General features: G+C 38.4%; 2 protein-coding genes across 16 annotated transcripts in view; both read left to right on the top strand.

Moving 5' to 3' along the window:
- hdx (highly divergent homeobox) overlaps nt 1-24278 on the top strand; it is a 349114-nt gene that overhangs the window by 90785 nt on the left and 234051 nt on the right. For all 15 annotated transcript variants that reach the window (XM_065253822.2, XM_073812059.1, XM_065253825.2 and 12 more), the window contains one exon: nt 6217-6363. In XM_065253822.2, coding sequence (XP_065109894.2) covers nt 6217-6363 — 147 coding nt within the window. The remainder of the gene's footprint in view (nt 1-6216; nt 6364-24278) is intronic.
- Nucleotides 11653-13395, top strand: LOC135735343 (uncharacterized). Its single transcript, XM_065253803.2, has 2 exons — nt 11653-12920; nt 13212-13395. The coding sequence occupies exons 1-2, from the start codon at nt 12319-12321 to the stop codon at nt 13393-13395; spliced, it is 786 nt and encodes a 261-aa protein (XP_065109875.2). The 5' UTR covers nt 11653-12318.

Below are 24278 nucleotides of genomic sequence, written 5' to 3' on the forward strand. Positions count from 1 at the left end.
CATTCCATGCAGCATCTTACAACACAAAATCTTTATATATCCACTTTCAGACAAACAAGTTCCTTAAAGTCTACATTAACTTGAGGTTGCAATTGACTAGTGATGTATTTTTCAAAACACAATGTTCAATAAAAAAATTGTGTGAAATATACAGAATTTAAATTAAGTCCTCAAACACTTTACAGTCGTTAATGCTAAATTCTAAATGAAATACATCAGAATTATCATTAAAGCTACAAAACACAGATTTATTTTATTTTGCTCTTTGATGAACATAAGTGACAGAAGTCAGGTTTACGAGGTCCCTTTAAGCAACTTACCTTTTTGCATCAATGGGGTTTATATTTTAAAGCCAGTCACGTGTAATCTACTGACCATTTATTAACCATGGTTATCTGTGAGGGGAAGGAAAAAAGCATAAATTACACTTCACTAGGGCTGGGTATCGATTCAGATTTTCCAGATCGATTCAATTTCGATTCACAAGCTGTCAAATCGATTCGATTCTCGATTCAATTTTCGATTCCGGTTCTCAGGGCAGTTTTTATACTAGATTCTCGATTCAACTCAATAAATATAGATTAAATACAAATACTATACTAATAAAAAGAACAGTGAACAGCAGGTTTCAAGTGGGTAATTAATTATTAAAATCGATGAAGCACCTGAAACCGGCATTTTAAGCACTGAATTAATGAGTGACAGGCTTGCCTCTCGCTTCTTAGTAACCTCGCGCAAAGCAAAAAATAGGGTGACATCTAGTGAAGAAGACTAGTAATTTGATTAACGTTAATCTTTCGTTCAATGTTTGCAGAAATAAATATGAAAGAAAAAAATCGATTCTGCTCTTTGAGAATCGATTCTGAATCGACCACATTTAAAAAAACGATTAATCGAAAAATCGATTTTTTTGCCCAGCCCTACACTTCACAAACCAAATACCAGGGGCGTCGCTAGACCCCTTTTACTGGGGCACGTGCCCCAGTGTAAATCTTTTGTGCCCCTGTGTAAATCTCAAGTTTACATTTTAGCAGTTAACTAGTTTATTCCTTTACAAAGACAATCGCGGCAAAACGGATCTATATGCAATGTAGTTACCCAATTCACGTTTGAAAAAGCGACGCAACAGTCGCACTGACGCGTGCACGCCTCAATTCATGTCCGCGCACGGACATGAATGGGTGCGCGGACGCGGACATGAATTGAGGCGTGCACGCGACTGTTTTGCCGTGCGCAGCCGCATACAAAGTACACGCGATTGAGTTGGTTTATGAAAACATGGCGAGACTAAAGTAAGTTTCTAAATAATAATGAAAATCTCATTGACGCATGTGATGGACATCAGAAATGTTTTGTGCAAAGCAGGAAAAGGGAAGGAAAAATGAGAGATGATGAATTTAAGGGAGTAAAGACACATAACATCCTACCCTGTCAGGGCTTAAACATTAGAGGGAAAATTTCAGGAAAACCTCTGTCAATAGTCTATAAAATTGCATTGTTCACATACAAAAACTGTGTTATACTGTTCTGTATTTTCAGATATGAAATTAATATTTAGTTCACTAGCTCTAGGTCATTACATAATCAGTTAGCAGTAACTAAGATAGATTTTTTAGTAGTCATAAAATGAAAATATTCTTAAAAATAAAAAAAGAAGTTATTAATCATTGTTATGTAAAATGCAAATGTGCATAACATTTTTTTCTCTCCAGCCATTATTTCCAAACATTTTATGCCTTAAGACATGTTAATTATGTTGTATATATGAAGATGATACTTAAATATTTTTAAATAAATGTTTGTCTTTCCCAGTACTTGTTGCAATGTTGGAATAGTGGGTTAAGCAAAGGAAATTGTATCTTGCACACCGCAGGCTTTCAAGAAAAAGTAAAAAAAAAAAAAAATGGGGGGCCTGTGCCCCAGTAGAGCTTTATGTCTAGCAACGCCCCTGCCAAATACGCATAAAAACCTGAACACGTTTGGTTTTTAAAACATTTGAATGTTAAATGTAAGTGTCTTAACAGCTACCATCACATTAATTCATTGTGTGCATCACAGAAAACATGCATATCTAGACTTGTTGCGGATACGAACGCTGCACTGCAATCCTGCATTTATAATACAGACTGGCAGAAATTTCTCAACTGTGGCCAGCAGTTTTTCACTTTCCTTCAGAGTTTAGCTCCAACCCTGATAAAACATTCGTGAACAAGCGAAAAATACTCACGGAATATGTGTAAAACTGCGACAAACATTTACATATCATTTCCCTTCCACCCGGTTCCCTTGACCACGCGCTTCATTGAAATTACACTCCTGTCTTGAATTTTGTCTCCTTACAACACAGCTGTCTTATTGTGTTTGGCAATTTAATTTAAAATGACAAAGAAATAAAGCAGGACTGTAACGTAATTCATTAAAACCCGGAACAAAATGTATTTAACAGAGCAGTGTTTCCGCTATATACATTCAACCGTGGCGGCCCGCCACTCCTAAAACATCCCCGCCACGCCTGCGGTTGTGGATAGAAGGGATACAGCAAACGAAATCTCGTTGGATGAGCACTGTTTTATCCTAATCCTTTAACCAAACCCAACTCTAAACACAAAATTTCACACGATTGTAGGGTGTATTTGTATCTAATTTAGCCAGAACCGCTGTTTTCATCCTAATAATCCTACCTCCAAATCTAATCCTTAACTTTTCGGCATTTGCTGTATCCCTTCTAGACAAAACCCACAGCGGAAGCTCGCAAAAAAGCTACCGAAATGTCCGCTCTGCGAGACTGGCTGTCTAGAAATAAATTCCTTTCTGGATTTGCGTTGTTCACTCATTTATAAATAAATCTCCTAAAATATAATAATTTCCTCCCTGGGTTTAGTTTCATGCACAAATAGATTTAAATCAACAGAGGATTATTAAGCTACGTTTCTGTTTTGAGAAATAATAATAAAATAAATTAGCCTATACGAAATATGTTGCACTTAAATAATTATTAAATTGACAAAACGAATAAAAAAGTATTTGAGTTTCTGTTCTTTTTTTGTGACGCGCTCTAAAACCAAACCAGCAGAAAGCACGTCATGTTTTTAATGATTATAAATAAGCACAAGGTTTTCTCCTTATTGTGAGTTTACACAAATAAAACTACATCATTTGACGTTTCGAATGTTGTTTTACTTTTATCTTTATGACTATAAATTTAGGGTAATTTAAGCTGCAAGGTCATCACGCATAGATGTTCACCGGCGCATATCTACACCAACACAGCGCAGGGCTGCAAGAAAAGACATTATTAAACTTTTGATTTAACATATTACGAGTTTTTTGGACATTCATTTGGAATCACTGTACTCATATTATCAACTTATCTGGCCATTAGTTATTCAGTATAGGCTATAAGCGCAGCGCGCTGCTGACCGCTCAGCTGACCGCTCAGCTGTCAGTCAATCGTCTGTGCTTTAGATCGACACTCACAAAGTTTCACATTAAATGATAAGATATTTGTCCAAAAACAAAAGGCTAAATACTGAATACTACTTATATGCGACTGCAAGACATTAATAGTCGAATCTGTTTGTAAGGAAACTTACATTATTCCCGTGGAAGAGAAGAACGTTGGTAATAGAAACTTGAGGCAGACGGTGAGACTGTTTTATCTGTTTTCAGATAGGAGGGTCGGGGTACCCGCGGGTGAACTGCATAATATTTGATCTAACGGGTGTAATAGGCTATTCGCGTGTCATTTGTGTTGTAGATGCAGGTCGGGACTCAATAGACAAGAGTAAAATGCGGGTCTAACATCCAAGACCAAAATTCGACTCGTTTTTAAATGCCCGTGCTTATTTGTGTTTAAGATCTGTCTGAAGACAGGTAAAGGTTTATATTTAACTGCGCGATTTGCGGTGTGACCGGCTCGGGGTCAGTCTTTATGTCAAATGGTACGGGTGTGAAATAAATTTGCTGCTGATGTCGGATAACTGGACGGTTGTTCTGTCAATCACAGCGGTGCGGATTATCAAACAGGACTGCATGACTTTGTAACAGCTCTGTACGCTAAACACGAGGACGAACTTTGCAATGCACACTACATTAAAACTACAAGAAATATCCGAACTACGTACGTAGCTGTGTAACGTTGTAAAGTAAATGACAGCGTGAAAATTATAAAAAATACATGTTAGTTTACTGTAGCCTATATTCTACATTTAATTTTTTTTTACATTCATAATCATCATGGGCGCCCCCTGCCGCCACAGCTGAAAAAAATCCTAGAGGAAACACTGCAGAGCTTTTATAACTGACGGTTGAGGAAGCCCGTCAGTGCTTTAACGTTACCAGCAGTATTTTTTAACTGAGGTAAATATTATAAATGTAGCTTCTAGTATCACTATTTAGCACAAGACCTCTAAAAAAATAAATATTAACTAATTATACTAAATATTTTAGTAATATTGTTTCAAAAATGTAGAAAGTTTACTTTCCTCAGGGTACCAACACGCAGAAATGCCGGTCCGTAGTCCGAACTCCTCAGTTTGAAAGAAAAAACTGTCACGTCTCGAGGCTCATCTTCGCCTATGGTGCAAGGCATATATACGCCACCACAGGGCACTTTTGCGATTATTTGTTTTTAATGCCCCTTCAGGTTAAATTAAACATTGACAATATAGAATGTACAAAATAAAGAAAACACCTGGTTATTCACCAAAAACGCAAACTGCACTGTAAGTTTCATGCTAATGTACAAACTTGCATAAAAAAGCTCACAGGAAATAAATCATACAATAAATATGAATAGCCTATTTGTTGACTCTCTCCTTATTTGACCAAAGCCTACTGACACAAAAAGGTTTGTGAATGAGTTGTGTAGGTTTGTAAATGAGTTGTGTAGGTCTGTAATTATTGTGTAATCTTTAGTTTACACTTCAGTCACAAACGTGAATTATAGAACCATTTTAATAAAAATGGTTCTTTGCCCTCCAAGGGCTCTATATGGAACCATTTTTTTGGTAAAAGGTTCTATTGGCCAAGTATAGAACCCCATGGTTCTATATAGAACCTCAAGGAACCTTTTTTTTTAGAGTGAATGATAATGGACCCACCCTCCTTTTCTCTAATTTAGCACATTTGTCTATTCACGTATCAAAGCGCTGTTAGTCAAAATCCATTCCACTAGAGCAGGGGTCCCCAACCTTTGCTTTTTAATATTGTGGACCCGTTTTAGCTTTAAAAAAACGTGGGGACCCACCCACTTTTCTTTTGCTTTCGACGCCCATGACTTTATACACAGTTTAATTAACTCAGATTTTGACTTAAACGCGCTAAAGTTTTTGATTAAAATTTACTTAATTATTTTAGGACTATGTGCAGTGACTATAAAACTGTTAAATAATAAGAATATATAAGAATATTATGCGACTTACTATTCCCACAGAGTTCATGTTGTAGATGAAATAATTGTGTACTTCTTTTCATTTTACTTAGGAAAATCTAGTTCTCAATAAATGGTTAATATTACTATGTAGAAATTACGAGGGTTAAAACGGCGTACGCCACCTGTTTTAATTAATTATACTTGCTGAGCTTTTTTGCATTATCTTTATCGAAGTATTTACATGAGGTAAAGTATAATCAAAGGTAAAGTAATCAAAGCTAAAGTACATGAGGTAAAGTATAATAAATATTGCCAAAATTCCATTATAATCGCATTATGAGGGTGCATGTAAACATGGTCATTGTTTGATTAAAAAACTGTATTAGTAAATGCTGAAATTAACATAAACTAAGATTAATAAATGCTCTAGAAGTATTAATCATTAATAGTTCATGTTAGCTAATGCATTAACTAATTGTTAACAAACCTTATTGTAAAGTGTTACCATCAGTCGGAATGAACTATTGTAAAGTGTTACCATCAGTCGGAATGAACTGGCCAAATGCAATTTAAATTTAGTTTGGATTGTAATGAGTCTATATCTTTTTATATCTTATCCATTTGATAAGGCATGTGAACACTTGATCAGATTGTGCTCGTTGTTTAGTAATTATTAATAGTCAAATGTTTTGTCTGATTTTTAAAACTTAAGAACAAGCAATGTTAAGGGATAGTTCTGCCAAAAAAAATTAAAATTACCCAATGAAAATTGCACTTGTTCTTGTGATAATATTCCAATAATGTTTTGTGTATTTTTTGTGTCATATTATGTCATATATCAGATGAATTTGCGATCAGTGTTTACTGCTGAGCAACAGCGGATCCTGGAACGTTACTATGAAAATGGCATGACCAATCAGAGCAAGAGTTGCTTTCAGCTCATTCTGCAGTGTGCTCAAGATACCAAACTTGACTTCAGCGTGGTTAGGGTAAGTTTGCTTTTATTCAGCACATTTATTTGTTTGACTAGGAGTTTTAATGCCCATAACTAATAGTAGTTTACACTATCATACTTGAAAAATCTAAACAAGAGTTTTACTAACATTTATAATAATATGCTCAGGGTTAAGGATGTTTTATAAGGTACAGGAGTTTTAGAAAAATGTAATAATCTTAAGCCTTGATTTAAATTCAGACAAAATGGTGATGGTTCTGAGTCAGGGCTGGACTGGGATAAAAATTCGGCCCTGGCATTTTGGCCCAAACCAGCCCACACTACATACACTGCAAAAAAATGATTTTCAAGAAGTATTTTTGTCTTGTTTTCAGTAAAAATATCTAAAAATTCTTAAATTATAATGCTTTTTCTTGATGAGCAAAATTGTGAGGGTTTGGAGAACAAATGAACCCAAGAGCAGACGATGTCGGGGAAAAACAGAAAACACTTTATTCTTACAAACAAAAACCCACGAGGGGGTGCACAACATGAAACATTCAACTGACAGATAACACGAAGACTTTGTCTAGATAGCTTGACTAGATAGCTAAACTGGAACGTACACGAAACACGAGAACACAACACAACACAATGATCCTGCACAGAACTAAAGATACACTGACATTAAATAGAAGAAAGCAAACAAGATAACGAGCGGGAACAGAGGGCTGTTTCATAAAACTCGATTACAAAATAAGCCAGGCTTATTTTGTTAAGTCTGGCTTATTTCCGGTGGATTTCGTTTCATAAAACAAACTTGAACTAGTTCAACCCCGGTTACTATGGAAACTTATGCTTGGAAACTAGCCTGGTCCGGAGCAGGCTAACAGTCAGGCTAAGCCTCAGTTGTTGCTTAACTAGACTTTCACTAACACTGAAATGTAAATGCAATGATATTACAGCTGACTCTTTGATAATTTTATTTGACTTTATTAACCACTATTAATCTAACAATTAAAGAAAATCTATTTATATATTAAATTAGATAAATTTTGTTACAATAATAATTTATAATTTCATAATATGGTATGTTATAGGCCTATCAAATGTTGAATATAAATGATAATCTTAACCAGAGATGGGACCAAGTCACACATGTGCAAGTCTCAAGTAAGTCTCAAGTCTGAACCTTCAAGTCTCAAGTAAGTCCCAAGTATTTTTTTTCTTGGGCAAGTCAAGTCAAGTCGAGTCACAGGCTATGTCAAGTCAAGTCAAGTCAAGTCCTGTAGTAGGTCAAGTCAAGTCCAAGTCAAGTCACCTTATTATTGTAATTTTACCTGCAGAATCTGATCTTGATAAAGTGACAAGATATACAGTAAGTAACTATCAGTAAATTACAATAATTTGGATTTGCATTGTAAATACTCATGTTCAATAAAATACATAATGGAATCAAACAAAATTGTAACTTCATAAATAATTTTTTTTCACTTCTGCCAACCGTGTTTTAAATTTTCCACATTGAGTCCATACTGTAAAACAAATAACAGCTTAACATCCAACAGACCCCTCTCTGAACACCTCCCTTTCTCTCAAACACAGTTCACGTACAACATTAAACTTTGTTACATTTCTCCCCTCTCTCTCTCTCTCTCTCTCTCTCTCTCTCTCTCTCTCTCAAACATGCACCCAGAAAAAACGAGCGCATCGCACCTCTTTCGTTCGTGTGCCTAAATTTGAAATAACAAACTTGAGCGCGCAAAAGACACGACATGTGAACCGCCCCTAACATTGTAGAATCAAGTAATTTTTCTCTGTATGTGTGTTCAGGTGGCAAACTTGAAAAAGAAGTATTAAAAAATAAAAAGTATTTTAAAAAATAAATCAAAATTATTTTGCCCACATTTGTCCCCAACACGGTATGATGAGGGCTACATTAGCTATTATTACATTAGCTAACTACCAACTAACCAATTAACAAATTGACAAGCACTTACTGGGCATAATGGCTCTTTAAATGACGAACGAAATTGGAGGTTGTCGTCTGGCTGCCCGTAATTTTAATGTTGCATGTCTTGCAACGCACTGTTCGTCTTTTGCCATCTTGTTGAAGCCGAAAGCGATGACCGTCGGTACCCATCCGGCTGACATGTTGATATCTGATCTAAGTGGGCGTGGTGTGCGTAAGGTACGAGAGGGCATGACTGATGAAAGTGTCGTGATTCAGTCATGACAACACCATTCTCAGCCTGCGCTCCAGCTCGGTCGACTTTATTTTTTTAAATAATTTATATATTTTATATTCAAACTGAAAACATGATGTGATTAACACTCAATTCTTTCAAGTCATCATGTCTCAAGTCAAGTCAAGTCCCGAGTCTTTAACTTCCAAGTACGAGTCAAGTCTCAAGTATTTTATTTTTTGTCAAGTCAAGTCACAAGTCACAAAAATAGCGACTCGAGTCGACTCGAGTCCAAGTCACCAGGTCACAAGTCCCCATGTCTGATCTTAACTACCTCAGTATAAGGATAATAGTTTATTAACAAATTTAAGATGTATCCAAATTCATATAATTGCAATGTGTTTTTTTTTATTCAGTCCGTCACACAAAGAGGAAAATTAATTTAAATATACAACACACAAAAGTCAAGTACAGTCATTTAATTTTTTTATGCTTTGTGTGCATAAAAATGCACGTTATTTTAAAGATCTACAGTATTTGTATCTTTCTCTAGTTGTTACATTTTTCTTGAAATATAAAAAAATGTATGGTGTCTGTGTGGCTGAAGGAATACAATATAATTATGTGATGGTATGTTCTTGGCATTTTGTTGTAATGAGTTAAAATTATTTTTTATCACAGAGAAGATTGTTAGTGTCCTGTAGAAAATAATTATTCACCTCACAAGGCTTTTACTGACTTCCAGTATAATGTGCTTATACCTCAGGCTTCTCTTCAACTGATCCTCACCCTGTAACCATTCATAAAACTCTGTTTATCTATCAACACCTAACACTACACTGTTAAAAATTATGTAGAACTTACAGTATTACTGTCAGCTGCCAGTAACTTATTGTAAATGTAAATGTATGTTATTTACTGGAAACAGTATGTTCAAAGTTAAATAAACATTAAACATTAACAAGTCTTTTTATTTACAGAATAAAACCATCAAATAACAGCCTCATGCAAAGCATTCTGGGAACCAAAATATGAAGGAAACAACAGAAAAAGGTTGATGAGGATTTCTGGCTCACAAAATGCTTTGCATGAGGCTGTTATTTTATAGTTTTATTCTGTAAAATCATTGACTTGTTAATGTTTAATGTTGATTTAACTTTGAACAAACTGTTGCCAGTAAATAATAACCCTTTAAATCTACATAAGTAACTGGCAAACAGCTGCATAACTACAGCTAATTTTTTAACAGTGTGATAATAAACCAGTGGTTTAAAATCTCTCATACTCCCAGGGTTTAACATGATGACTTGTGGCTCTATAACGCAGACATAATTTGCCATCAAAAATGTTTTGAAGTAACATGTCAAGTAATAATGACTGGTCAAGAATATGTGTAACATATGATTTTACACAATCATTTCTTGTACTACTGTAAATTCAGAAATGCATATGCTGTTCACCCATCATGCTCTCAGTGACCCCATTTTTTTCTTTCAAGAACAGTTCATCTGCAGGAGTAAAGCTGTGCTGCTGATAGATGCCAGTGCTCTCCTCATTGCCAGTTAACATCTTTGGCAGCTGACATAATGAGATTAGACACTTCTAGCTTATGCTTAAATCAACTACAGTTCTTATGAACAATATATTTATGTTTTATTTTCACATGTTATTTATTTGTCCACTCAAGTTGCTGCTTTTGAAATGTATCCCCAAAAAAAAAAAACTTTAAATTTAAGTCACTTTTAAAATTAAATGTATTAAAATCATTCATCTGCTAAATATGTATTATATAGGTTACTTAGTAACCTACAAATTGTCTTTTAAAAGTTAAGATTTGTGTTATTTTTAAAAAGTACAGTATATAAAATTAAGCAAAGTATAGTTACATGAGCATTGATGGGGATCGAACCCAGATCCCTGCATGTGCTGCTGAGATCACTAACCACTAGGCCATCATTTCTGATGGTGTATTATGCTTTCATGTGATCACTTTAAAATAAGACAATATATTTAAATTTAGTTTCTGCAAGAAAGGATTTAATCCATAAGGACTTTCCAACTATTTTATGGGTTCGTTTATTGCAGTAGTACTATAATTTTCAGTGAGTAGTACATTTTTCATACATTTTTATTAAAAATGACCGCTTTCTCTTTAACTTTGATCGATTTGATCCACGCTCGACCTCTAGGGCTGCTCAAGAATAGCGTGAACGTGCAATTATCTTGACTAGGGGAATCTGGATCATATTAGTTGGATTGCGTAAGCTTCATTTGCCTTTTTTGAAACCCCTTTAGCCTTGCCTCATTATGTTAGGTTAGGTTAATTCAAGTCGAGTTTGTAACTTTAATCCTCGCTTTTCCAAGCGAGTTTTATGAAATATCCCTCAGGTGATGGGAGAAAACCAATGATTACTAATATAAGCAGGAGAACGAGGGGGCGGGGTCACAGGACAAGACACCGGAGGCACATGCCAAACACAAAAACAAGGCATGAACCTCCACACAAGGCCAGGGACTGCCAGAACTCTGCCACCATGATAAAATACAAATATAACAAGACTTCAAGGCGGTTCGGGCTCGTTCCGCGGGCTCCGGCTGTGGCTGCGCGGGCTCCGGCTGTGGCTGCGCGGGCTCCGGCTGTGGCTGCGCGGGCTCCGGCTGTGGCTGCGCGGGCTCCGGCTGTGGCTGCGCGGGCTCCGGCTGTGGCTGCGCGGGCTCCGGCTGTGGCTGCGCGGACTTGGGCTCAACCATCCCGTGAGCCAGCTCAAACCCGACGGCAGCCAATCCAAGGAACGGACGGATCCAGGTGACAGCCCTCCTGAGAACCGGATCGGGCATGGCGGTCGCTCTCCAAAGCTCCGCAAAGAGTGCTGAGCGTTCTTGGTCCGTCAGCCAGGATGGAATAGGACCCACTACAATGGGCAGCAGAAGCGGGACAGGAGATGATGCGACGGACTCCGACACCGTCGCTGGGTTCAGTGTAGGCAGGATCATTCTGAGAGGGTTTGGAGAACAAATGAACCCAAGAGCAGACGATGTCGGGGAAAAAACAGAAAACACTTTATTCTTACAAACAAAAACCCACGAGGGGGTGCACAACATAAAACATTCAACTGACAGATAACACTAAGATTTTGTCTAGATAGCTTGACTAGATAGCTAAACTGGAACGTAAACGAGAACACAACACAACACAATGATCCTGCACAGAACTAAAGATACACTGACATTAAATAGAAGAAAGCAAACAAGATAACGAGCGGGAACAGGTGATGGGAGAAAACCAATGATTACTAATAAGCAGGAGAACGAGGGGGCAGGGTCACAGGACAAGACACCGGAGGCACATGCCAAACACAAAAACAAGGCATGAACCTCCACACAAGGCCAGGGACTGCCAGAACTCTGCCACCATGACAAAATACAAATATAACAAGACTTCAAGGCAGAGTCCTGACAAAAATGACCCAAGAAAAAAAGTCTAGTTTTTAGACCAAAAATATCAAATTTAAGTGATTTTGTGTATAAAACAAGCAAAAAAATCTGCCAATAGGGTAAGCAAAAAATCTTGAACATTTTTCTTAAACATTAAAGGGTTAGATCAGGATTTTAGACATGAATCTCTATAGCTTCCCCATAAGCAGTGTGGTGCATTGACCATGACTTACCCCCGACAGCGTCCTGTGAGCCGAGCTCCGGTCCAGTTTTTGTCAAGATTAAATTAGTCCGGCAAGTTTGCTGGGGTCACGGCAATAAAGCTTTTTTCTTCTCAAATCAATATGTGTTCAAAAGAGTGATATATTTGAAGCACAAAACCGCTGTCTATGGAGAGGTCAGACCTCGTAATGGCTTGGCACTATTTTCTTCCCTGTCATATCACTGCGCGCTGCCGCTACCTACAGCCAGCTGGGAGCCGCGCACGTGTCACTTTGTTTACAACTCGTAAAGAGAACGATAACATGTCTGACTACAGCAGCGACGATGACAACATTGACTTCGACACACAGCCAAAAGGATATCTTTACGAACCTGAATACACAGATGACGAGTTACGCCAGATGGAGTTTGAAAGGACAGAAAGAGAGAGGATGGACAGAGAAGTTGAACAAGTTGAAGCTGGAGCCACAGCTGCTGCAGTGAGACATCGAGTGGCCGACAAATGGTGGTGTACTTGTTTTAAGTGTGAACTAATGCAGACAGAAGTGGAGTCCTACTGCTGCCATGAATTTGATCTCATCATGCCACAGATCCAAGACCTTTCTATTGATGAGGACGCCAGCGTACCAGCTTCGGTCTGCATCACAAATCACAAGGACTTTCCTGCAATCCTGAATGCTGGTGTCTTGCAGACCTTTTTCCACATTCCGAAAATTAACTGGAAGAAGCGTCCCAGGCCAGCAGGACCCAACGGTCAGTTGTCCTCAGAGTAAGTACTTTTTTATAGTATTTTACAGTCTTATAATGTACAAATTTCAAATGACTAATTAGGGCTTATTTTATGCATTAGTATGAGTGCAGGTAATAGGCAACTACTTATTTTTTACAATCCCAAAGTGTACTACTATATATATAAATCTATATATATAAATATATATACATACATACATACAGTATATACGCATCTGCCATTGCCATTGATTTATGTTGATGCTATGTCCTTACAAAAGGCTCTGTCATTGTTATATCAAGTATGTTTATGTTGTGTTTACTATTTCAGACAATACAGGCTGGTTGCCTATTGCATCGTGATGGAATGGGCCCTGAAAGGAGAGAAGCTCGGCCTAGGCAACAGGAAAGTTCTTCCCTCCTGTGTAGTGGAGCTAATAAGAAAAACATACCCATCACCAAATGGACAATATGCAGGGTTCAAAGAATCAGAGGACGCACTGCAATTGTTTTAGAAATGCAATACACAAAAATACTATTTGCAAAATTTTGTTACATTTACCTTTATATGGAAAATAATTAAAAAAAACTAGAAATGCAATTCCCAAGGAATTACCAGTGCATGAAAATGCAAAAAAGTTGATTGACAGAAATGTAAAAGAAACTTAGTCTAGTAGTTTACCTGGCTGTTGACATGTTTTAGTGTGAAGCTAGCATGATTTAAAAAAGTTATCATGATGAAATATGAAGCTAGCATGAGTTAACATGATTTACCATGAAGTTAACATGATTTATCATGAAGCTAGCATGATTTAACATGAAGCTAGCATGATGTTAGCATGATTAGCATGAAGCTAACATGATTTAACATGAAGCTAACATGACGTTAACATGATTTAGCATGATTAGCATTAAGCTAGCATGATGTTAGCATGATTAGCATGAAGCTAACATGATTTAACATGAAGCTAACATGACGTTAACATGATTTAGCATGATTAGCATTAAGCTAGCATGATGTTAGCATGATTAGCATGAAGCTAGCATGATTAGCATGATTAGCATGATGGTAGCATGATTAGCATGATGGTAGCATGATTAGCATGAAGCTAGCATGAAGCTAGCATGATTAGCATGAAGCTAGCATGATTAGCATGAAGCTAGCATGATGCTAGCATGATTAGCATGAAGCTAGCATGATGTTAGCATGATTAGCATGAAGCTAACATGAAGCTAGCATGATTAGCATGAAGCTAGCATGATGCTAGCATGATTAGCATGAAGCTAGCATGATGCTAGCATAATTAGCACGAAGCTAGCATGAAGCTAGCATGATTAGCACAAAGCTAGCATGATGCTAGCATGATTAGCACGAAGCTAGCATGATTAGCATGAAGCTAGCATGATGTTAGCATGATTAGCACAAAGCTAGCATAAAGCTAGCATGATTAGCACGAAGCTAGCATGATTAGCATGATGGTAGCATGATTAGCATGATTAGCATGATGGTAGCATGATTAGCATGAAGCTAGCATGATTAGCATGAAGCTAGCATGATTAGCATGAAGCTAGCATGATTAGCATGAAGCTAGGATGATGCTAGCATGATTAGCATGAAGCTAGCATGATGTTAGCATGATTAGCATGAAGCTAACATGAAGCTAGCATGATTAGCATGAAGCTAGCATGATGTTAGCATGATTAGCATGATTAGCACGAAGCTAACATGAAGCTAGCATGATTAGCATGAAGCTAGCATGATGCTAGCATGATTAGCATGAAGCTAGCATGATGCTAGCATAATTAGCACGAAGCTAGCATGAAGCTAGCATGATTAGCACAAAGCTAGCATGATGCTAGCATGATTAGCACGAAGCTAGCATGATTAGCATGAAGCTAGCATGATGTTAGCATGATTAGCACAAAGCTAGCATAAAGCTAGCATGATTAGCACGAAGCTAGCATGATTAGCATGAAGCTAGCATGATTAGCATGATTAGCATGATGGTAGCATGATTAGCATGAAGCTAGCATGATTAGCATGAAGCTAGCATGATTAGCATGAAGCTAGCATGATTAGCATGAAGCTAGGATGATGCTAGCATGATTAGCATGAAGCTAGCATGATGTTAGCATGATTAGCATGAAGCTAACACGAAGCTAGCATGATTAGCATGAAGCTAGCATGATGTTAGCATGATTAGCACAAAGCTAGCATAAAGCTAGCATGATTAGCACGAAGCTAGCATGATTAGCACGAAGCTAGCATGATGTTAGCATGATTAGCACGAAGCTAGCATGATGTTAGCATGATAAGCACGAAGCTAGCATGATGCTAGCATGATTAGCACGAAGCTAGCATGATGCTAGCATGATTAGCATGAAGCTAGTATGATTAACATGATGTTAGCATGATTAGCATGAAGTTAGCATGATGTTAGCATGATTAGCATGAAGCTAGCATGATGTTAGCATGAAGCTAGCATGATGTTAGTATGATTAGCATGAAGCTAGCATAATTTGCATGAAGCTAGCATGATGTTAGCATGATTACCATGAAGTTAGCATGAATTTAGCATGAAATTAACATGATGCTAGCATGATTAAGATGATGCTAGCATGATTAGCATGAAGCTAGCATGATTTAGCGTGAAGCTAACAAGATTTAACATGAAGTTAGCATGATTTAGCATCAAGTTAGCAAGATTTATTATGAAATTAGCATAAAGCTAGCATGAAACTAGCATGAAGCTAGTATGACTTAGCATGAAGCTAGCATGAAGCTAATATTACCCAAAGACCCAACCCCCATGTCTCTATGATGTTCGGATCCAGAGATATAAGGCTTTGTTTATTATGTTGCTAGGCTGCTCATATTTGGTTGCTAGGGGCGTGGCTTAATATCTCAATAAGGATGGTGAGAGACTGATTGGATGCCTGAGTAAAATGAGCCCACCCCCATGTCTCTGTGACACTGTGCTGCAAAGATATCCATCTGGGCATTTTATAATGGCAGTCTATGGGAAATGTTGCTAGGGTGCCCAAAATGGTTGCTAGGGGCGTGGCTTAATAGCTCAATAAGGATCCTAAGGGACTGATTGGATGCCTGAGTAAAATGAGCCCACCCCCATGTCTCTACGACACTGCGCTGCAAAGATATCCCATCTGGGACGTTTTTATTTCCTTATATGGGCATGATTCCTGCCCCATTATAAGTCTATGGGGAAATTTGGGGGCCTCTTACACCCCAGGGGTACAACTTACACCCCATTGTGAGGTATGTTCTTACAGAGCCTGCCAGCCTCTTCAAATGTGGCAAGTCACAAGTTTCTGTGAAATTCTAGGTCTGAGCTACGACTCGTCAAAGTTTGTCTCCATGTTAAGTCAATGGGATTTTTCGGCTGCTTTTTCGCCCCTGGGGCGAAGACCGTACCCCCGATCGCTTATAAAAGTCATAGCACACTATTCCCGAATAGTCCTCACGTTTGAGAGTTTGAATGAAGTTTCTAAGTTAAGCGGTTCGAGCCGTATTAATTGCGGAAATTCGGTTGGGAGAATAATAATAATAATAATAAATATAGCTGCAAGCAGCGATACGGGGTCAAGCACCTTCAGCGCAATGAGCACCCAAAGCACAGCAAAAACGGCACGACGCAGCAAATGCGCAAAGCGCAGAAAGCGCGCAATACAGAGCCCGAACCCGAAGCAAAGCAAATGCAGAGCAGAACCACTGCAGTGCGGAGCAACAACAGTAAAGATGGCAAAAATATAATATCAGACAAAGTAATCAGAAGTTATAAGCAGTTCCATAAGAACTGTTATAGTTTATAACCCCTAGGTGGCGCTGTACTCTGACTTCCCAGGTACCTTCAGGACATCATGTCGAAGCTCCTTACTAATTTTTGTGCGGATATGTCCAATATTTCCAAAAGTATAACAAATTATGTCAAATTTCAAAATGGCGGACAGGCGGTTCGGTCAAATCCCGGCATAATACACATCGACAGATGCGGCATGAGGTAAGCAATCCATAGACATCAAGATCATAATTTTCTGACAAACAGTTCAGAAGTTATGGGCAAAAATAGCCTATTTTATTATCTCATGACCCATAGGTGGCGCTGTCACCAAATTTGGCATGGACCCCAAGTTCATGGTCCACATGAAGTGTACCAAATTTCATTTCAATTGATCAAAGAATGACTGAGCTACAGCTTCAGAACCATTTTTGCGTCAACCTCGTTAAGTTTGCGCATTTATTACTTTTGAACAAAGATAAATATCAAAATTCTGTTCAGTCATTTCTATGCGGCTTACTCCAAAGATCATCTGTGCCAAATCTCATAAGAATTGAACAACATTTGAAGGAGGAGTAGCGAAAAAATGGAATACTGTACATTTCAAAATGGCCGCTACTGTAATGGGTGGAGTTTTACTGTAAGGTATTAAAAGCAACAAGCATGAGGAGAGCAATCACGTGTACTAAGTAGAATTTTCATAGATCAAGCGGATCAGAAGTTATAACCCTTTAAACATTGAATTTTTGCACTGCTGGTGGCGCTATAGAGTTAGTACTAGAGACCCCATTTTTGGTCACATGACTTTTTAAGACCACCACTACAACTGTGCCAAATTTCATCATTTTCCTATGTACGGTTCATAGGGCTGCCATAGACGCCTATGGCTAAGAAGAAGAAGCAGAATAATAATAAATATAGCTGCAAGCAGCGATACGGGGTCAAGCACCTTCAGCGCAATGAGCACCCAAAGCACAGCAAAAACGGCACGACGCAGCAAATGCGCAAAGCGCAGAAAGAGCGCAATACAGAGCCCGAACCCGAAGCAAAGCAAATGCAGAGCAGAACCACTGCAGTGCGGAGCAACAACAGTAAAGATGGCAAAAATATAATATCAGACAAGTATTCAGAAGTTATAAGCAGTTCCATAAAAACTGTTATAGTTTATAACCCCTAGCTGGCGCTGTACTCTGACTTCCCAGGTACCTTCAGGACATCAAGTCGAAGCTCCTTACTAATTTTTGCGCGGATATGTCCAATATTTCCAAAAATATAACAAATTATGTGAAATTTCAAAATGGCGGACAGGCGGTTCGGTCAAACCCGGCATAATACACATCGACAGATGCGGCATGAGGTAAGGAATCCATAGACATCAAGATCATAATTTTCTGACAAACAGTTCAGAAGTTATGGGCAAAAATAGCCTATTTTATTATCTCATGACCCATAGGTGGCACTGTCACCAAATTTGGCATGGACCCCAAGTTCATGGTCCACATGAAGTGTACCAAATTTCATTTCAATTGATCAAAGAATGACTGAGCTACAGCTTCAGAACCATTTTTGCGTCAACCTCGTTAAGTTTGCGCATTTATTACTTTTGAACAAAGATAAATATCAAAATTCTGTTCAGTCATTTCTATGCGGCTTACTCCAAAGATCATCTGTGCCAAATCTCATAAGAATTGAACAACATTTGAAGGAGGAGTAGCGAAAAAATGGAATACTGTACATTTCAAAATGGCCGCTACTGTAATGGGTGGAGTTTTACTGTAAGGTATTAAAAGCAACAAGCATGAGGAGAGCAATCACGTGTACTAAGTAGAATTTTCATAGATCAAGCGGGTCAGAAGTTATAACCCTTTGAACATTGAATTTTTGCACTGCTGGTGGCGCTATAGAGTTAGTACTAGAGACCCCAATTTTGGTCACATGACTTTTTAAGACCACCACTACAACTGTGCCAAATTTTATCATTTTCCTATGTACGGTTCATAGGGCTGCCATAGACGCCTATGGCTAAGAAGAAGAAGAAGAAGCAGAATAATAATAATAAATATAGCTGCAAGCAGCAATTGCGGGGTCAAGCACCTTCAGCGCAATGAGCACCCAAAGCACAGCAAAAACCACACGACGCAGCAAATGCGCAAAGCGCAGAAAGCGCGCAATACAGAGCCCGAACCCGAAGCAAAGCAAATGCAGAGCAGAACCACTGCAGTGCGGAGCAACAACAGTAAAGATGGCAAAAATATAACACGTGTGGAAAACCAGACAGGTCGAGAAGAACGTGTTAAAGGGAACACAAAAGGAAATCTCAATAAGTGAAAGTAAGAGCTGGGATTCGAACCCATGACCTCAGGTTCCCAAAGCAACGCACTAACCGCATGCGCCACTGAGTAAACGATTAAACCACTGAGTTGGTGTGTCCAAGCTATAGAATAGAGATTTAGAGCTGTAAACATTGATATCCAGCAATTACCAAACGTGCAGAAATAACAACAGAGAGCACAAATAACTGAAATACAATGTATTGTATGAAAATCACAAAACTTAAGTGAGAAAAAAGTTAAGACAAAATATCACTGCACATGGGGTTTGAACCCATGACCTCAGAATCTCATGGCATGTGGTTAACCAGATGCGCAACTCAGCTAACACAGCTCAAAGGGCAGCAAAAAACAGCTTAGGTGCTTCAAGGATTGACGTGTGCCAATCAACACAGATGCAGAACTGACAGTGCAGAGCAGAACTATCAGAAATACAATGTATATGGGAATCAAAAAGCTCAAATGAGATTGAAGACAAGAACATCATTCTGTATAGTAATGCTATACAATGTAATATACAGTCACATTAATTTACTATGACAAATAGACAACGTCACAGGCACGGTCAACTTTGGAGTGGTATTTCTAAGAAAGAGAACAGAATATCAAAAATCTGTTCGGTCATTTCTGTGCGGATTGCTCCAAACATTATACGAGCAGTACCTGGCATAAAATAAACAACATTTGTAAAAGGAGTAGCGAAAAAATAATCTACCATATGCTTTACAATAACACATGAACAGAATGTTGGAAAATGACAAACGAGGCATCGTTGCAATCGGCATAAACCAGTGAATACAATTTCACAAAGAAATTAATATCAGACAAAGTATTCAGAAGTTATAAGCAGTTCCATGAGAACTGTTATAGTTTATAACCCCTAGGTGGCGCTGTACTCTGACTTCCCAGGTACCTTCAGGACATCATGTCGAAGCTCCTTACTAATTTTTGCGCGGATATGTCCAATAGTTCAAAAAATATAACAAATTATGTGAAATTTCAAAATGGCGGACAGGCGGTTCGGTCAAACCCGGCATAATACACATCGACAGATGCGGCATGAGGTAAGCAATCCATAGACATCAAGATCATAATTTTCTGACAAACAGTTCAGAAGTTATGGGCAAAAATAGCCTATTTTATTATCTCATGACCCATAGGTGGCGCTGTCACCAAATTTGGCATGGACCCCAAGTTCATGGTCCACATGAAGTGTACCAAATTTCATTTCAATTGATCAAAGAATGACTGAGCTACAGCTTCAGAACCATTTTTGCGTCAACCTCGTTAAGTTTGCGCATTTATTACTTTTGAACAAAGATAAATATCAAAATTCTGTTCAGTCATTTCTATGCAGCTTACTCCAAAGATCATCTGTGCCAAATCTCATAAGAATTGAACAACATTTGAAGGAGGAGTAGCGAAAAAATGGAATACTGTACATTTCAAAATGGCCGCTACTGTAATGGGTGGAGTTTTACTGTAAGGTATTAAAATCAACAAGCATGAGGAGAGCAATCACGTGTACTAAGTAGAATTTTCATAGATCAAGCGGATCAGAAGTTATAACCCTTTGAACATTGAATTTTTGAACTGCTGGTGGCGCTATAGAGTTAGTACTAGAGACCCCATTTTTGGTCACATGACTTTTTAAGACCACCACTACAACTGTGCCAAATTTCATCATTTTCCTATGTACGGTTCATAGGGCTGCCATAGACGCCTATGGCTAAGAAGAAGAAGAAGAAGCAGAATAATAATAATAATAATACTAACAATTACAATAGGTGTCTCAGCACCTTCGGTGCTTGACCCCTAATAATAAATATAGCTGCAAGCAGCGATTCGGGGCCAAGCACCTTTAGCGCAATGAGCACCCAAAGCACAGCAAGCAACATAGAAGGTATCAATCACCCAATGCTCACTGACCACCCAAGGTGCATCAAGAACACAAAGCGCAGCAAGTACCCAAAGCGTTGCAATGACAGAGCAGAACCACCGCAGTGCAGAGCAGCAACAGAAAACATGGCAAAAATAGAACATATGTGAACTACAGACAGGTCAAGAAGAATAGGTGGGAAAGAACAAAACTTTAATAGAAGAAATTAACACCTGCCTCAGGTGGGATTCGAACCCATGAACTCAGGATCTCTATGCATACGACTTAGTGGATGCGCCACTCAGCAGACACAGCTCAAGGGGCAGCAGGAAAGAAATTACAGAAATGCAAGCATTGACATATGCCAATCACCAAAGATGTAGAAATGACACCGCAGAGCAGAAATCACAGAAATACAATGTATATGAGAATCAAAAAGCTCAAGTGAGATTGAAGACAAGAAGAACATTCCGTAGAGTAACGCTATAAAATGTAATATAAAGTAATTAACTATGACAAATAGACAACATCACAGGGACGATCAACTTTACAGAGGTTTTTCTCAAAAAATTCCTAGGTGCAAGAAAAATCTGTTCAGCCATTTCTGTGCGGATTGCTCCAAACATTATACGAGCAGAACCTGGCATAAAATAAACAAAATTTGTAAAAGGAGTAGCGAAAAAATCATTTACTATATGCCTTACAATAACACATGAACAGAATGATGGAAAATGACAAACGAGGTATCGTTGCAATCGGCATAAACCAGTCAATACAATTTCACAAAGAAAATTAATATCCGACAAAGTATTCAGAAGTTATGAGCAGTTCTATAAGAACTGTTATAGTTTATAACCCCTAGGTGGCGCTGTATTCTGACTTCCCAGATACAATCAGGACATCATGCCAAAGCTTCCTACCGATTTTTGCGCCAATATATCCAATACTTCAAAAGTTATAACAATTTATGACAAATTTCAAAATGGCGGACAGGCGGTTCGGTCAAACCCGGCATAATACACATCGACAGATGCGGCATGAGGTAAGGAATCCGTAGACACCAAGATCATAATTTTCTGACAAACGATTCAGAAGTTATGCGCAAAAATAGCCTTTTTTACTATCTCATGACCCATAGGTGGCGCTGTCACCAAATTTGGCATGGACCCCCATTTCATGGTCGACATGAAGCGTACCAAATTTCATCTCGATTGATCAAAGAATGACCGAGATACAGCTTCAGAACCAATTTTTCGTCAATCTCGTTAAGTTCACGCATGAATTACTTTTAAATAAAGAAAAATATCAAAATTCTGTTCAGTCATTTCTATGCGGCTCACTCCAAAGATCACATGTGCCAAATCTCATAAGAATTGAACCAAATTTGAAGGAGGAGTAGCGAAAAAACGAAATACTGTACATTTCAAAATGGCCGCTACTGTAATGGGTGGAGTCTTACTGTAAAGTATCAAATTCAATAAGTGGGATGAGAGCAATCACGTGTACTAAGTAGAATTTTCATAGATCAAATGGTTCACCAATTATAACAGTTTGAACATTGAATTTTTGCACTGCTGGTGGCGCTATAGAGTTACTGCTAGAGACCCCATTTTTGGTCACATGACTTTTTAGGACCACCACTACAACTGTGCCAAATTTCATCACTCTACTACTTACGGTTCATAGGGCTGCCATAGACTCCCATTGGACAAGAGTAAGAATAATAATAATAATAATACTAACAATTGCAATAGGTGTCTCAGCACCTTCGGTGCTTGACCCCTAAATATAGCTGCAAGCAGCGATTCGGGGCCAAGCAGATTTAGCGAAATGAGCACCCAAAGCACAGCAAACAACATAGAAGGTATCAATCACCCAATGCGCATTGAGCACCCAATCAAAAACACAAGGCGCAGCAAGTACCCAAAACGTAGCAATCACAGATCAGAACCACTGCAGTGCAGAGCAGCAACAGAAAACATGACAAAAATAGAACATATGTGAACTACAGACAGGTCAGGAAGAATAGGTGGGAAAGAACAAAACTTTAATAGAAGAAATTAACACCTGCCTCAGGCTGGATTCGAACCCATGAACTCAGGATCTCTATGCATACGACTTAACAGATGCGCCACTCAGTAGACACAGCTCAAGGGTCAGCAGAAAAGAGCTTACATGCCAAAGAATTCAGAAGTTATAAGCAATTCGATAAGAACTGTTATAGTTTATAACCCCTAGGTGGCGCTGTACTCTGATTTCCTCAGGACATCATGCCGAAGCTCCCTACCGATGTTTGCGCCGATATATCCGATACTTCAAAAGTTATAGCAAATTATCACAAATTTCAAAATGGCGGACAGACGGTTCGGTCAATCCCGGCATAATACACATCGACAGATGCGGCATGAGCCAAGGAATCCGTAGACACCAAGATCATAATTTTCTGACAAACGATTCAGAAGTTATGCGCAAAAATAGCCTTTTTTCCTATCTCATGACCCATAGGTGGCGCTGTCACCAAATTTGGCATGGACCCCCAGTTCATGGTCGACATGAAGCGTACCAAATTTCATCTCGATTGATCAAAGAATGACCGAGATACAGCTTCAGAACCAATTTTGCGTCAATCTCGTTAAGTTCGCGCAATAATTACTTTTGAATAAAGAAAAATATCAAAATTCTGTTCAGTCATTTCTATGCGGCTCACTCCAAAGATCACATGTGCCAAATCTCATAAGAATTGAACCAAATTTGAAGGAGGAGTAGCGAAAAAACGAAATACTGTACATTTCAAAATGGCCGATACTGTAATGGGTGGAGTCTTACTGTAAGGTATTAAAAACAATAAGCATGAGGAGAGCAATCACGTGTACTAAGTAGAATTTTCATAGAGCAAATGGATCATGAGTTATAACCATTTGAACATTGAATTTTTGAGATGATGGTGGCGCTATAGAGTTACTGCTAGAGACCCCATTTTTGGCCAAATGACTATTTATGACGACCACTACAACTGTGCCAAATTTCATCATTTTCCTATATACGGTTCATAGGGCTGCCATAGACTCCCATTGGGGAAGATTAAGATTAAGAAGAATAATAATACTAACAGAAACAATAGGTGCCACAGCACCATAGGTGCTTGGCCCCTAAATATAGCTGCAAGCAGCGATTCGGGGCCAAGCAGATTTAGCGAAATGAGCACCCAAAGCACAGCAAACAACATAGAAGGTATCAATCACCCAATGCGCATTGAGCACCCAATCAAAAACACAAGGCGCAGCAAGTACCCAAAACGTAGCAATCACAGATCAGAACCACTGCAGTGCAGAGCAGCAACAGAAAACATGACAAAAATAGAACATATGTGAACTACAGACAGGTCAGGAAGA

Source organism: Paramisgurnus dabryanus, chromosome 16, assembly GCF_030506205.2.
Source record: "Paramisgurnus dabryanus chromosome 16, PD_genome_1.1, whole genome shotgun sequence".
Lineage (NCBI taxonomy): Eukaryota > Metazoa > Chordata > Actinopteri > Cypriniformes > Cobitidae > Paramisgurnus > Paramisgurnus dabryanus.

Bases quoted from the DNA above. Each gene is read 5' to 3' on its own strand.
- LOC135735343 (XM_065253803.2), top strand. From the start codon at position 12,319: ATGGAGAGGTCAGACCTCGTAATGGCTTGGCACTATTTTCTTCCCTGT. The intron at 12,921-13,211 runs GTAAGTACTTTT...TTACTATTTCAG, and splicing joins AACGGTCAGTTGTCCTCAGA to ACAATACAGGCTGGTTGCCT.